The 13,244-nt window shown below is 47.2% G+C and overlaps 1 protein-coding gene across 2 annotated transcripts in view; it reads right to left on the bottom strand.

Moving 5' to 3' along the window:
• CD99L2 (CD99 molecule like 2) overlaps positions 1-13,244 on the bottom strand; it is a 118,126-nt gene that overhangs the window by 5,611 nt on the left and 99,271 nt on the right. The window contains exons 6-8 of one of the 2 annotated variants that reach the window (XM_086386278.1): positions 4,566-4,607; positions 4,314-4,433; positions 616-633 (exon numbers count right to left, since the gene is read on the bottom strand). In XM_086386278.1, the coding sequence (XP_086242404.1) occupies positions 616-633; positions 4,314-4,433; positions 4,566-4,607 (180 nt within the window). The remainder of the gene's footprint in view (positions 1-615; positions 634-4,313; positions 4,434-4,565; positions 4,608-13,244) is intronic. The other variant, XM_086386279.1, reaches the window with a different exon arrangement.

The raw sequence follows: 13,244 nt of genomic DNA, 5'->3' as shown, positions 1-13,244 counted from the left end.
TCCATGTCTTATCTCCAGAAACCTCATCAGAGCCCTGGCCCTGTGGGAAAATTGGACCATGGTTCTCACAAACCCACTGAGCAGGCGCCAGTGTGAGTCACTCCACCATCCTGGGCTGCACTCAGGTTCCTGCCTGCCCTGGGCATTTCTGGGCTCAAAATGGACACTGGGCGGGCCCAGGAAAGATGGACGTGTGGCTAGTTAGCAGGTGTGGTCAGTGCTCACTTGGGCCAGCAAGGCTGATGGATGAGCAGGCACACGGAGGGGCGCCCTGGGCCTCCCGACTAGGTGCTCACATGCCAAGCTGGCATGCGCCACACTGTCTTCTGCCCATGGGCAGCGCTCTGGTTGTTCCTCAGGGATGACCACTGGTGGGCATCTGAGTCCTAGAGAGGGCCTCCACCCCAACCCCAGCACCTCTGAGACACAGCCATGCCCAAATGCCCACGTGTATCAGGGAAAAGTAAAGATGGTTGTGAGTGCCAGGGAACGGGATGGGGTGGAGCGAGGCGAGGAGACAAGAGCAGCATGGAGGGGAGGGAGGAGTTGGGTGGGTGATGAAGGGCAGACACCAAAGCAGAAGGGGACAATGAGTAAGTCAGAGCACGTCGTTACCTTGACCTTCTGCTGCATCTGAAGGCAAGACACAAAACTTAGGACCCTGGAGCAAAAACTCAGCCCCTGGCAACAAGCCAGGTGGGCTTTCCACGCAACACGCTGACCCTTGGCGCTGGAGGGCAGAGACAGGGGAAGCAGAGGGTCCCCAAGGCCAGGACCTGTTTGGTGGCAGGAGAAACTGCAAGGCCCCAAGCACCATGGCAGGGTCAGGCCCTCCTAGCAGTCGTGTGCTGTCCCCCGGGGCATCCCTGTGCACCGGGTACAGAGTGGCTTCTGCTTGGCCTTCCCTGACTTACTTCCCTGTTTGAGTGGCTGAGGCTTAACAGAAAGGGTGGGGATGGGAGATGCTGAGTCCTGGCTTCTCAGGGGATTGACCCCCCACACACATCCACAGGGCTCCTCCTGATGCTACCCAAACACAGAGGCCACGGACACTTCGGTGGATGAAACAACACACACAGGCACCCATGGGTGCTGACAGTTCAGAGAGATGGGATGGGGCGGTGTCACAGAAACCAGCAAGCCCCCATCCCACGCCATGGGCTGCACAGTGGGTCAGCAGAGGGCGCTGTGGCAGCAGGCAAGACAGACATCCTCCCACAGGCTGGAGGGCAGGAAGGCAGCCCGGGAGGGTGTCCCAGGCCCAAAGGATGAAAGCTGCTAGGGGAAGAGAGGGCGTGTCGGACAGGGTGCTGGAGAGAGCGGTGCATCCTCAGGGAAGTCAGTGCAGCTGTGCAGAAAGGCTTCTGGGGACACGGACCACAGGCGGGGAGGAGAAGGGACATGGATGGAACCATACCATGAAGGGCTTTGAATGTTAAGCTCAGGGGCTGGGTCAGAGGCACACAGGAGGTCCAGGGGGAGCAGCCCCTGCACACTTGAAACAGGGCCCACAGGCTGTTCAGAGCAGAGAGAAGTGGTGGGGAGCCCAGGGCAGGCAGCGGGGGAGGGGAGCTGATGGAACTGCCCAGATGTAGGACAAGGAGACTTGGCAATGGGGCAGAGCACAGGCCCCAGGAACGGGGACTCCTCTGATGTCACATCGGGGGGACAGAAGGACCCAGGAGGGCCGGAGGGATTCATAAGGGGAGGCCATGGACACAGGAGCAGATGCAACTTCCAGCTTTGGAAGAAGATGTTGCTGGCACAGGGGACAGACACAGAAGCAAGAGGGGGCCTTTTCAGATGTGGAGGATGCTCTGAACTCGGTTTCCTTCAGAGGAAACCGGGGCTGATGATGGCACTCGCAGGAGAGTGTGGTTTCAGCCATGACAAAGACATCACTGACAGACTGGGAAAGGACTGGGCGGCCAGCCCTCAGACCGAGTTGGGGGCTGGGAGAGGCCCACAGGTTCCATGAGTTTCCTGGGAGCCCCCGTCAGCCCTCCAAGCATGCTGGCTTCCCTGGGCCAGGCCCCCAGCACGTGGCCCAGCAACACCCTAACCCCTAGAGCCCGCCTGCCGAGAGAGGTCACATCCACGTCCTGCCACCTCAGTATCACAGGTTTATTGTTCCCCAAGTGCTGTACAATTAACTGGTTTCTGTGTACCAAAGCCTTCATATTCTCAAATTTTATTGGGTTTTGACTGCTACTCCAACTGGTGGAAACTTGCACCTCTTTGTTTTAGGAAACAAGTGGGAAAATCATGTACTTTCACCTGAGTGCCTCTGCAGAGACAGACACAACCTAGACATCTATTCGGTTTGGAAATCAACCGCTCTCATCCTCCCTGTTCCTACCTACCGGCACTCTTTCCTTCTGGATTTATCACTTCCCATGGTCACTGAGTTCCTTCAACAGTCTCCTCAGCCGCTGTCTCATCTACAAACTGAAGGTACCCGCCATGATGCCCCGTTGGGAGGTGGTGGTGCTTGGGGCAGTGATCTGGGCCAAGCAGGGTCGGGCACTGGTGAGCATGGGAAGCCATTCTTACTCTGACTGCAGGCCCAGCTTTTACTTCTCTTATCCAACATGCAATTTCAAGTCTCCAAGCCACCCTGTGGCCCCGAGCCATCTGGCCCAACTCTGCTGTGGGCATGTCTTTGATTAACCATGGATTGTGCTCATGTCACTGTTATAGTTACAGTGCTGAACTGGGGTGAATGGTGGCCCCCAAAGCCTCTGTCCATGTCCTCATCCCTGGAACCTGTGGATGTGACCTTATTTGGGAAAAGGGTCTTTGCAGATGTGACTAAGTTAAGGATCTCAAGATGAGATCACCCTGGATTTAGGGTGGGGCCCACAGCCAATGATGAGACAGAAGATGACAGTCACAGAGACTGGAGTGATGCGGCCATAAGCCAAGGGATGCTTGGGGTTACCAAAAGCTGGGAGAGGAAGAAAGGATCCTCCCCTACAGCCTTCAGATGGAACCAGTGCTGCTGCCACCTTGATCTTGAACTTCTGACCTCCAGACCATGAGACAATAGGTTTGCTGTTTCAAGCTGCTTGTTTGCTTTTGAGCTGGGACAAGTGATAGCTCTAAGGCCAACCCCACCTTCAGTTCTGTACTCCTTCTGACTGTTCACACCACTCTACACAACCAAGCTCTGGAGCTATAGCAGGGCAGCCATGAACAGCTGTGCAGGTTGTGCACTGAGACACGTGCTGTCCCTGGGGTACTCCTGTGCACAGCCTGCGGAGTTGTATGCCATGGCCCCGGTCACAGACATTGTATAAGAGTAGAAGCACCAAACGTCATGGCCAGATGGAAAATCAGGCTGGAGACATCGGCAACAGCTACAAGCAAAGCATTCTAGGACCCAAGTCCATTTCCTGGGAAGCTCAGCTCCAGGCTAGAATTAAGGGCAGAGGCCCAGAGCAAGGGCAGGGGAAACTTCACAGGAGATGGTCCTGAGCCGCAGGAAAGAGGAAAACTATGGCTGAGTCAAGTTCCCTTACTTGAACTAAAGATTTCCCATCTTCAACCAGAGACACGCTCTGCACACAGCAATACATCAACGCCGTGCTTGTAAAACAATTGAGTGTGGTCTTGTTCACCCTCAATGGCTTTCCTGTGTGGATCCCTTAACACAGGGCGCCTGTAGGTGGGCTTCTGACAGAGTCCATCCGTAACTATTCCACTCACACGCCATGGACAGACTCACCACTACAACCCAGAACGACAGCCACCAATATGACAAAACTCTTCCTATTGCTTCCTGTTCCTTTCAAACAATTCAGGATTCCATGTATTTTAAGATTCTGTGGCTCACAGGGGAAGAGCAGGGGCACCCGGGCAGCAGCCAGCAGCTCCTTGGGATCCGAGAGGGAGGGAAGGGTCACCAGGGTGAGGAGTGGGCTGGCAGGCCCAACAGTGCTGCCTGCTGGACTCAGAGGTCTGAGGGACATCTGCCTTCTGTCGCCAAAGGCCTGACGTCCCCTTGGGCAAGAGCCGAAGCCACATGGAAATCCAGAGCCTCCTTCCTGTTCTACAAGAAGCCCGGTAGTCACCCTTGGAAGACCGAGGTTATTGGGCCCACCCCAATCCTCTCTTCCAGGCTCGTTTATACTTCAGTTAAGCCTAGGTCTGTCTCCGAGGGCTTAAAAAAGTGCAGCCCCACCTCCACCTCACCCCGGGGAAGTCTGCTGAATCTTAGCTTGCTCAGAGTGCTGCCCTCTCCTCCTCCAAAGCCCCGGCCCTCTGTTTATCTTCTGCTGTGGGAGGGCGTGGCCGCAGGTGGGTCCACTTACGCTGTATGCTGAAGCAGAACTTCTTCTGCTGGTAGGAGATGTAACTGGATACAGCACCGATCAGCGCCATGGCCAGAGCGCTGGCCACGCCGGCGATGGTGCCAGTCTCTGCCGACATTCCTAGGCAGAGGTGGGGGGGAGGCACGGAGAGACATGGCCGTCAAAGAAAGGTCGGGAAGGCCACCCGGAGACCCAAGCGGCCAGCAATACCCCCCTGTGGTTTCCACAGAAACCTCAGGATTCCCAACTTACCAGAGTCATCAGAGTTGTCCCCGCCGCCATACTGGCCACCACCTGCATAAAGGACAAAAGCAGTCAGTGTCCGCTGTGACCACCAGCTCAGGGTCGGGAGTGACAGCCCCTTCCTGACTCACTGAGACCCCTCTTCATCTCTGCCCCGGGGGGCTTCGCCCTGACTACAGCAAGACCTGCTTCCTTATGCCTGCCACCTGCCAAGCCGAGGGGGAACTTTTTATTTTTGAAACGACAGTGACCGTGCACTGAGAACATGTAGTATCCTGGCTCTTTACATACAGCTCTGCCATACACGGGGGCAGGTGTCCACAACACCCCAGAGTGAAGGTGCGCAGGTGAGGGATCTGCCGGCAGGTGGCAGAGCTGAGCTCATGCCGGGCAAGCCTGACTCTACATGCCAACACTGTGGGTCCTGTGCACCTAGTGCCTCCTATAACATACATTTACTGCTTATCTAATTACAGAACCACGGTTATGTAAAAGTTTGTTTTAAAAAAGGATGAAAGACTAGTATAAAAACAATTCATCATCCTACTATTCAAAGAGATTTATGGTTAATATTTCAATTTCCTTTCCTCTTGTGCTTAGTTAGCCCTTTTACATGCTTTTCTTCAAATTCAGATGCTTCTACTCCGGTAACTTAGGTACACAGGATTAAGTGATAATCAAGAGCTTTTTAAGGCCATCTACTTCTAGCTTGGCATATAGTGTGAGTTGTTTGTGGAACACAAAGCAATGCAAGCTGACAATCCCTTATCTAGGATTTTGAAATTCAAAAAGCTCTGAAATATGAAATATCACAGAGATGGAGAACAGATTAGTGGCTGACAGGGGTTAGGGAGGGTAAAGAGGGAGGCAGTTGGCTGTGATTAAAAAAGAAAAACAGGAAGGACCTCTGCAGTGACAGCACTGTTCTCTTGATTGCAGTGGTGGTCACACAAACTTAAACGTGGTCGACTTTCAGAGAACATACACACACACCAGCACACACACAGCCCAGACAGCAGCTCCCTGCCAAGCAAGGGGTACCATTTAGGACATTTAATTAGCCCTGAGCACTCTTTCCTGGGCACCCTCTTCATCTCAGGACACAAGCTCATTAATGAATGAAGACTGTACTCCCAGAGCCCAGGGTTCTTGGGGGAAACTGCTCTCAGATGCCAGAGGCAATGACCTTTGACATTTCCTTGACCAATCAAAGACTCTGGGTGGGGGGCTGTAGGTTCACAAATTGTAACAAATGTACCCCCTGTTTGGGATGTTGCTAATGGAGAGACTGTGGGTGTATGGGGGGTATGGGAACTCCGTAAAATGTTCAGTTTTACTGTGAAACTGCTCTAAAAAATACAGTCTATTTTTAAAAATAAGAGTCTTGAGGGAGAAAATGAGATTTGCTATGTTCCCACCTGGGGCTGAATCCTTGAGTTAAATGTGTTTTATAGACATCCCTGATTGGATATGAATGAGTATTTACAAAACAAGGAGCACTAGCATTTTCTTCATTTTTTTTTTTTTTACAGGACACCCTGTATTCTCTATGGGTGGTGGGTGGTTTAGTTACTAAGTCGTATCGGACTCTTTGCCACCCCATGGACTGCAGCCGGCCAGCCTCCTCAATCCATGGGATTTTCCAGGCAAGAACACTGGAGTGGGTTGCCATTTCCTTCTCCAAGAGCACTAGCATTTTCAAAAACACTATCACTGCTGTTGGATAAAGCAGACCAGAGAGCAGGACATGAGTCACGTTGTATGTTAACAAGTCAGCAATGAGGTCACCTGTGAGGGCTTGGAGTTTGGCTGCATTGGCCCATCACTGCTCTCTCCTGCTGTGCCCAAGGTGGCCGTCAACAAGGGTAGCAGTGAGCACCTACACAGATGTCCTCTGCTGACGTGTTCACATCACTAGATTTCCAGGTGAAAAGTGAAAGTGAAGTCGCTCAGTTGTGTCCAACTCTTTGCAACCCAGTAGACTGTAGCCTACCAGGCTCCTCCATCCATGGGATTCTCCAGGCAAGAATACTGGAGTGGGTTGCCATTTCCTTCTCCAGGGGATCTTCCCAGCCCAGGGATCAAACCCAGGTCTCCTGCATTGCAGGCAGACACTTTACCCTCTGAGCCACCAGGGAAGCCCAGGAATGAGCAACTCTACCCACTCTTTCTTTCACCTCGAACTGGAATGAAGCTGAGTGTTCCCCAGTCTCTCTTTCCTTATTAATTCTTGATCATAAGAATCCACAACAACTTGTACCTCATGATCTGTATGGCCATGAGCTATGAGGGTGTTACTTGAAAAGAAAACTGGAGGCCCCCTGCGGAACCTGCCTAGAGGGGCATGCAGAGGGAATACGGGGCTTCCCTTGGCTGTCAAAGAGATGCAAACGCTCAATTCTATAGTCTAGGAACTCCTATCTGACCACCAGTTATTGGACAAAGGTGTTCTTCTAAGAAGATGACAAACAAATGGTATTCCTTTCTCAAAAAAAAAAAAAAACCAAAAAACACGTGATCATGTGATCACATCCTGTGGGTAACCCATTGCTCAGATGGGCACATGGGCTGAGATACTGTGAGGGTAAAGAACAACTGGAAAACAAAACTGCAGTCATTCTGGATCCTTCCACCACTTCCAGTTCCATGAATCTGAAGTGAACTTGGCTGCAAAGGTTTGCCATTGAAGTTAGCCAAGCCAATGTCATGGTTTTGATCCCTGTTTGACTACTGAGCTCTGTTTACTTCCTCTGAGCACAGGCTGAATCCACTTCCTTTACAAAAGGCATACCACGCAAAAAATGCTATTGGGACAACTGATGACCCACTGGCATAACAGATTTATCCAAACCAACACCACCCATGGAAATAAGTTTCCAATAAATATAAAATAGATGAAACAATAGAAGCACTAGAAGAAAATGTGCAACAACATTTATATTGTCTTGGGGTAGGGAATGACTTTCTAAACCTGGCCCTCAATCTAGGAGCCTGAAACAGAAAAGATCATACCAAAAGTAAAAACTTAACTATTAAAAGCATAAGAAACAAAAGGGGAAAATGGCTAAACTTCAAAATCAACAACCTTTGTGCTTCATAATATATCATCAAGAAAGGGAAAGACAATCCACGGAATGGAAGAAAACAATGGCAAATTCTATATCTGATAAGGGATGAATATTGAGAATAAAGAAATTCTACAACTCAGTAAAAAGGCAAAGAATTCTGTTTTAAAATAGACAAAGAAAATGAAGACATTTCTCCAGAGAGATATTCAAATGGCCAATAAACACATGAAAAGATGCTCAGCACCATTAGCTACCAGGGAAATGCAATCAAACCCACGGTGAGATACCACTTCACACACGTTAGATGGCTAGAATCTACAAAAGGTAAATAAGTGTTAGGAAGGATGTGAAGAAAATGGATCTTTCATATAGTGCTGACGGGAATGTAATATGGTACAGCTGCTGTGGAAAACAGGTTGGTGGTTCCTCCCAAAGGTAAACACAGAGTTACCATGAGGCTGGACAATTCCACTTCTAGATGTGTATACCCAAGAGAATTGAAAACACACGACCACACAAAAACTGGTATGCTGATTTCATCATAGCATTAGTTGTAAAAGTGAAAAAGCAGAAACAATATAAAGGTTCATCAAATGATGAATGGGTAAATGTTTTCAGAAAGTATAAAAAGGGATTAATAATCCCTAACATAAAAGAAGCCCATACACATAAATGAGTAGAAAACGGGGCAACAGGCATGAACAGGCAATTCACATAATATAGTAAGAGTGTCTAATAAGACAGAGGTGAAATGTTTCATGTCTTGGATTCAAAGAAATGGAAAATTTAAACAGGACAAAATTTTGTACAGGACTTCCCTGGTGGCTCAGACCGTAAAGTGTCTGCCTACAATGTGGGAGATCAGGTGATGGACAGGGAGGCCTGGCGTGCTGCAATTCATGGGATCGCAAAGAGTCGGACATGACTGAGCAACTGAACTGAACTGATATCATTTTTAAAAACTAAACATTTACAAATGTATACTTTATGCATGGAAAAAGTCCTGTGGACTTCCCTAGTGGGCCAGTGGTTAAGAATCTACCTATCAATTCGCGGGACACGGGTTCAACCCCTGGTCTGGGAAGATTCCACATGCCATGTGGCAACTAAGCCTGTGCACTGCAACTACTGAAGCCTGTGCACCACAAGAGAAGCCCCTGCAGTGAGAAGCCTGCACACCACGACTACAGAGTAGCCCCTGCTGGCCGCAACTAGAGAAAGGCTGAAAGCAGCAATGAAGACCCAGCACAGCCAAAAATAAATAAATTAATTAATTTATTAAAAAAAAGAAAGTACTGTGACCATATACCCCTAAGTATTACTAGTGATTCTCCACTGATGGGGAAATAAGTATTTTTCATATGATTTTTTTTAAAGATGTTTGAAAACACACAAGCCTCATGCAAATCCATCCACCTCTACTTGCCTACAACTGGAGGAACAGTTCAAACAGGCTATTTCACAGGTCACTGATAGGATCTTCATTTTCATGGACAGTATGTTTTGCATCCTCACTTGCCTTCTGAGTTCACAATTTTACATCACAACTACATACCAAAGAGTCTAGAGTTGCCTTCTGCTGTACTAGAAAATCCCTGGTACAACATATTTCAGACTGCAATTTACTCTTACTATGGACAATTCATCCCATCACCCCCCTTTCCCCTCTTGGTATCCATACATTTTTCTCTATGTCTCTATCTCTGTTTTGCAAGTAGGATCATCTATACCATTTCTATACATTCCACATATATGCATTAATATACAATGTGTTTCTCTTTCTGACTTACTTTACTCTGTGAAAGTCTCTAGGTCCATCCGTGTCTCTACAAATGACCCAATTTTGTTCCCTTTTATGGCTGTTGTTGTTTAGTCACTAAATTGTATTTGACTCTTTGTGACTCCCGGGACTACAGCATGCCAGGCTTTCTTGTTCTCCACTGTCTCCCTGAGTTTGCTCAAACTCATGTGCATCGAGTCACTCATGCAATCTAACTGTCTCATCCTCTGCCACCTTCTTCTGCTGCCCTCAATCTTTTCCAGATGAAGGAAAGCATCAGCAGGGTCTTTTCCAATGAGTCGGCTCTTCACATCAAGTTGCCAAAGTATTGGAGCTTAAACATCAGTCTTTCCAATGAATATTCAGGATTGATTTCCTTTGGGATTGATTGGTCTGATCTCAAGAGTCTTCTCCAGCACAATAATTTGAAAGCATCAATTCTTTGGTGCTCAGCCTTCTTTATGGTCCAACTCTAAGTTCTGTACATGGCCACCGTAAAATGCATAGCTGTGACTATATGAACCTTTGTTGGCAAAGTGATGTCTGTGCTTTTTATGGCTTTTTTATGGCTTCAGTTCAGTTCAGTCCTTCAGTTGTGTCTGACTCTTTGCGACCCCATGAATTGCAGCACGCCAGGCCTCCCTGTCCATCATCAACTCCCGGAGTTCACCCAACTCATATCCACTGAGTCAGTGACGCCATCCAGCCATCTCATCCTGTCGTCCCCTTCTCCTCCTGCCCCCAATCCCTCCCAGCATCAGAGTCTTTTCCAATGAGTCAACTCTTCACATGAGGTGGCCAAGGTATTGGAGTTTCAGCTTCAGCATCAGTCCTTCCAATGAACACCCAGGAATGATCTCCTTTAGAATGGACTGTTTGGAACTCCTTGCAGTCCAAGGGACTCTCAAGAGTCTTCTCCAACACTACAGTTCAAAAGCATCAATTCTTTGGTGCTCAGCTTTCTTCACAGTCCAACTCTCACATCGATAGATGACCACTGGAAAAACCATAGCCTTGACTAGATGGACCTTTGTTGGCAAAGTAATGTCTCTGCTTTTGAATATGATATCTAGGTTGGTCATAACTTTCCTTCCAAGGAGTAAGTATCTTTTAATTTCATGGCTGCAGTCACCATCTGCAGTGATTTTGGAGCCCCAGAAAATAAAGTCTGACACTGTTTCCACTGTTTCCTCATCTATTTCCGATGAAGTGATGGGACTAGATACCATGATCTTCGTTTTCTGAATGTTGAGCTTTAAGCCAACTTTGTCACTCTCCTCTTTCACATTCGTCAAGAGGCTTTTGAGTTCCTCTTCAGTTTCTGCCATAAGGGTGGTGTCATCTGCATATCTGAGGTTATTGATATTTCTCCCCGCAATCTTGATTCAGTTTGTGCTCCTTCCAGCCCAGCGTTTCTCATGATGTACTCTGCATAGAAGTTAAATAAGTAGGTGATAATATACAGCCTTGACGTACTCCTTTTCCTATTTGGAACCAGTCTGTTGTTCCATGTCCAGTTCAAACTGTTGCTTCCTGACCTGCATATAGGTTTCTCAAGAGGCAGGTCAGGTGGTCTGGTATTCCCATCTCTTTCAGAATCTTATGGCTTAATGGCTTTCAATTGTATATGTGTACCACATCTTTGGGACTTCCCAGGTGGCACTAATGGTAAAGAATCCACTTGCCAGTGCAAGAGACATAAGAGACATAGGTTCGATCCCTGGGTTGGGATGATCCCTTGGAGGAGGGCATGGCAACCCACTCCAATATTCTTGCCTGGAAAATCCCCATGGACAGAGGAGCCTGGCAGACTACAGTCCATAGGATTGCAGTTGTACACAACTGAAGTGACTTAGCCTGCATGCATGCACACCATATCTTTATCCACTCATTTGTTGATGGACATTTAGGCTGCTTCCATTTCTTGGCTATGGTAAACAGTGCTGCAACAAACATTGCAGTGAATATGTGTTTTTGAGTTATGGTTTTCTCTGGGTATATGTGGTATAGTCACTTTAGAAGACAGCCTGGTGTCTCAGATGGTAAATAATCCTCCTGCAATGAGGGAGACCTAGGTTTGATCCCAGGGTTGGGAAGATCCAATGAAGGAGGGCATGGCAACCCACTCCAGTATTCTTGCCTGGAAAATCCCTGTGGACAGAGGAATCAGGCAGGCTATAGTCCATGGGGTCACAAAGAGTCAGATATGACTGAGCAACTAAGACAGGGAAGTTTGTTGTAAGGCTAGATTTACCATTTGACCAAGCAATTATATACCTAGGTATTTACCTAAGTGGACTGAAAACTTATGTCTGCACAAAAACCTGTATATAAATATTTACAGTAGCTTTATTTATAGTCACCAAAAACTAAATGCAACCAAGATGTCCTTCAACAGGTGAATGAGCAAACTGTGGTACATCTAGACAATGAAATATTATTATAAAGAAATGAGTTATCAACCCATGAAAAAACATAAAGGACCTTCAATGCACATTGCTAAGTGAAATAAGCCAGTCTGTAAAGGTTATATACTGTATGATTCCAGTTATATGACATTCTAGAAAAAGGCAAAGCTCTTGAGATGATAAACAGATTTGTGGTTGTGCTAAGAGAGAATGGATTACAGTTGAGGAAAGACAGAGGCTGAGTACCAAAGGGGTGTATAGGAGAATTTTTATGGTGATAGAACTGTTCTGTATGCTACTTGGGTGGTAGACATATGACTATATGCATTTGTAAAAATCCATATGAATACATATCACAAGGAATAACCTTTAATGATGTATACAAGCAAAAGAACAAAGCAAAATATCAACCAGGTTAGTGGGAGATGCCAGGACGGAATGTAGACTGTGACAAATGAATGTATCTACATTATAAATATGTGTAAAAACTGCACTGAATGGAGGTGTAATAAAGGAGTTATGTGAGCAACTTTTAACAAATGGTATTTTGACAGACACTATGAGGTAAAGCCAAAAGAAGAAAAACAAACACTGGACTGTAATTGGTAAAGTTGTTTCTCAAGGAGTAAGGATGAACAATTCTGGTTGTGCTATATACATGTATAGTATCAGAACTGAGCAAGTAAGCAAATAGTTGATGGATGGTAGGTTTCTCATGGTCAGAGACAGAAGTTAAAGATCAATAAGGAAAGAATACTATGTCTCCAACTGTGATCTACTGCCAAAAGGCTTAAGTATGAATTCATGTTTAGGTTAATATAGATGCTGATGAATAAATACAGAAATAATTATAGATACATACGTGTATATGGTTTAAAATACATCCATATACTTCCTATTTCATAGGTCTGCCCAGTTTAAGGGTTTAGAAGTAGCAACCCACTAAAGAATATACTGAACATCCAGATCTTGGTTTCTAATTCTCTTCCTCAGTGGGAAGAGAATGACATACCAAACTGGAAGCCCAAGGAAACGGACCCAGCAGGCAGCAGTATTTAGGAAGAAGTGAATGAGACCAAGAAAGTGGGAGAGTGCCAGGAAGGACCCAGAAATAAAGAATGTGGAGAAGAAGGTGGTCAGCAAAGTATGCTGCAGAGGTCACATGGGACAGAGGGCTGTTACCACCAAGAAGTCACTGGAGATGAAAGAGCAGCTCTGGGGAAATGGGAGTACAGGCTTGCATACACTGAGGAACAGACCACAGAGGGGACAATGAGGAGATGCAGTCAGTGAAAATACTAGGAGGAGGCTGATGGCACCAGGGCTGGTGGGACCTGTTGATGAGAGATTGTCTGTGTTTTCCCCACAGGGCCATTAGAAATGTTTTCTTGAGAAAAAACATATAACAGGTAACATACTACTTCAGAAATAC

Source organism: Bos grunniens, chromosome X (genome assembly GCF_055505025.1).
Source record: "Bos grunniens cultivar Pamir isolate PY7600 chromosome X, Bosgru_T2T1.0, whole genome shotgun sequence".
NCBI classification, from domain to species: Eukaryota; Metazoa; Chordata; class Mammalia; order Artiodactyla; family Bovidae; genus Bos; species Bos grunniens.
The sequence above is the reverse complement of the archived record's forward strand: the minus strand, read 5'-3'. Positions and strand labels throughout refer to the sequence as shown.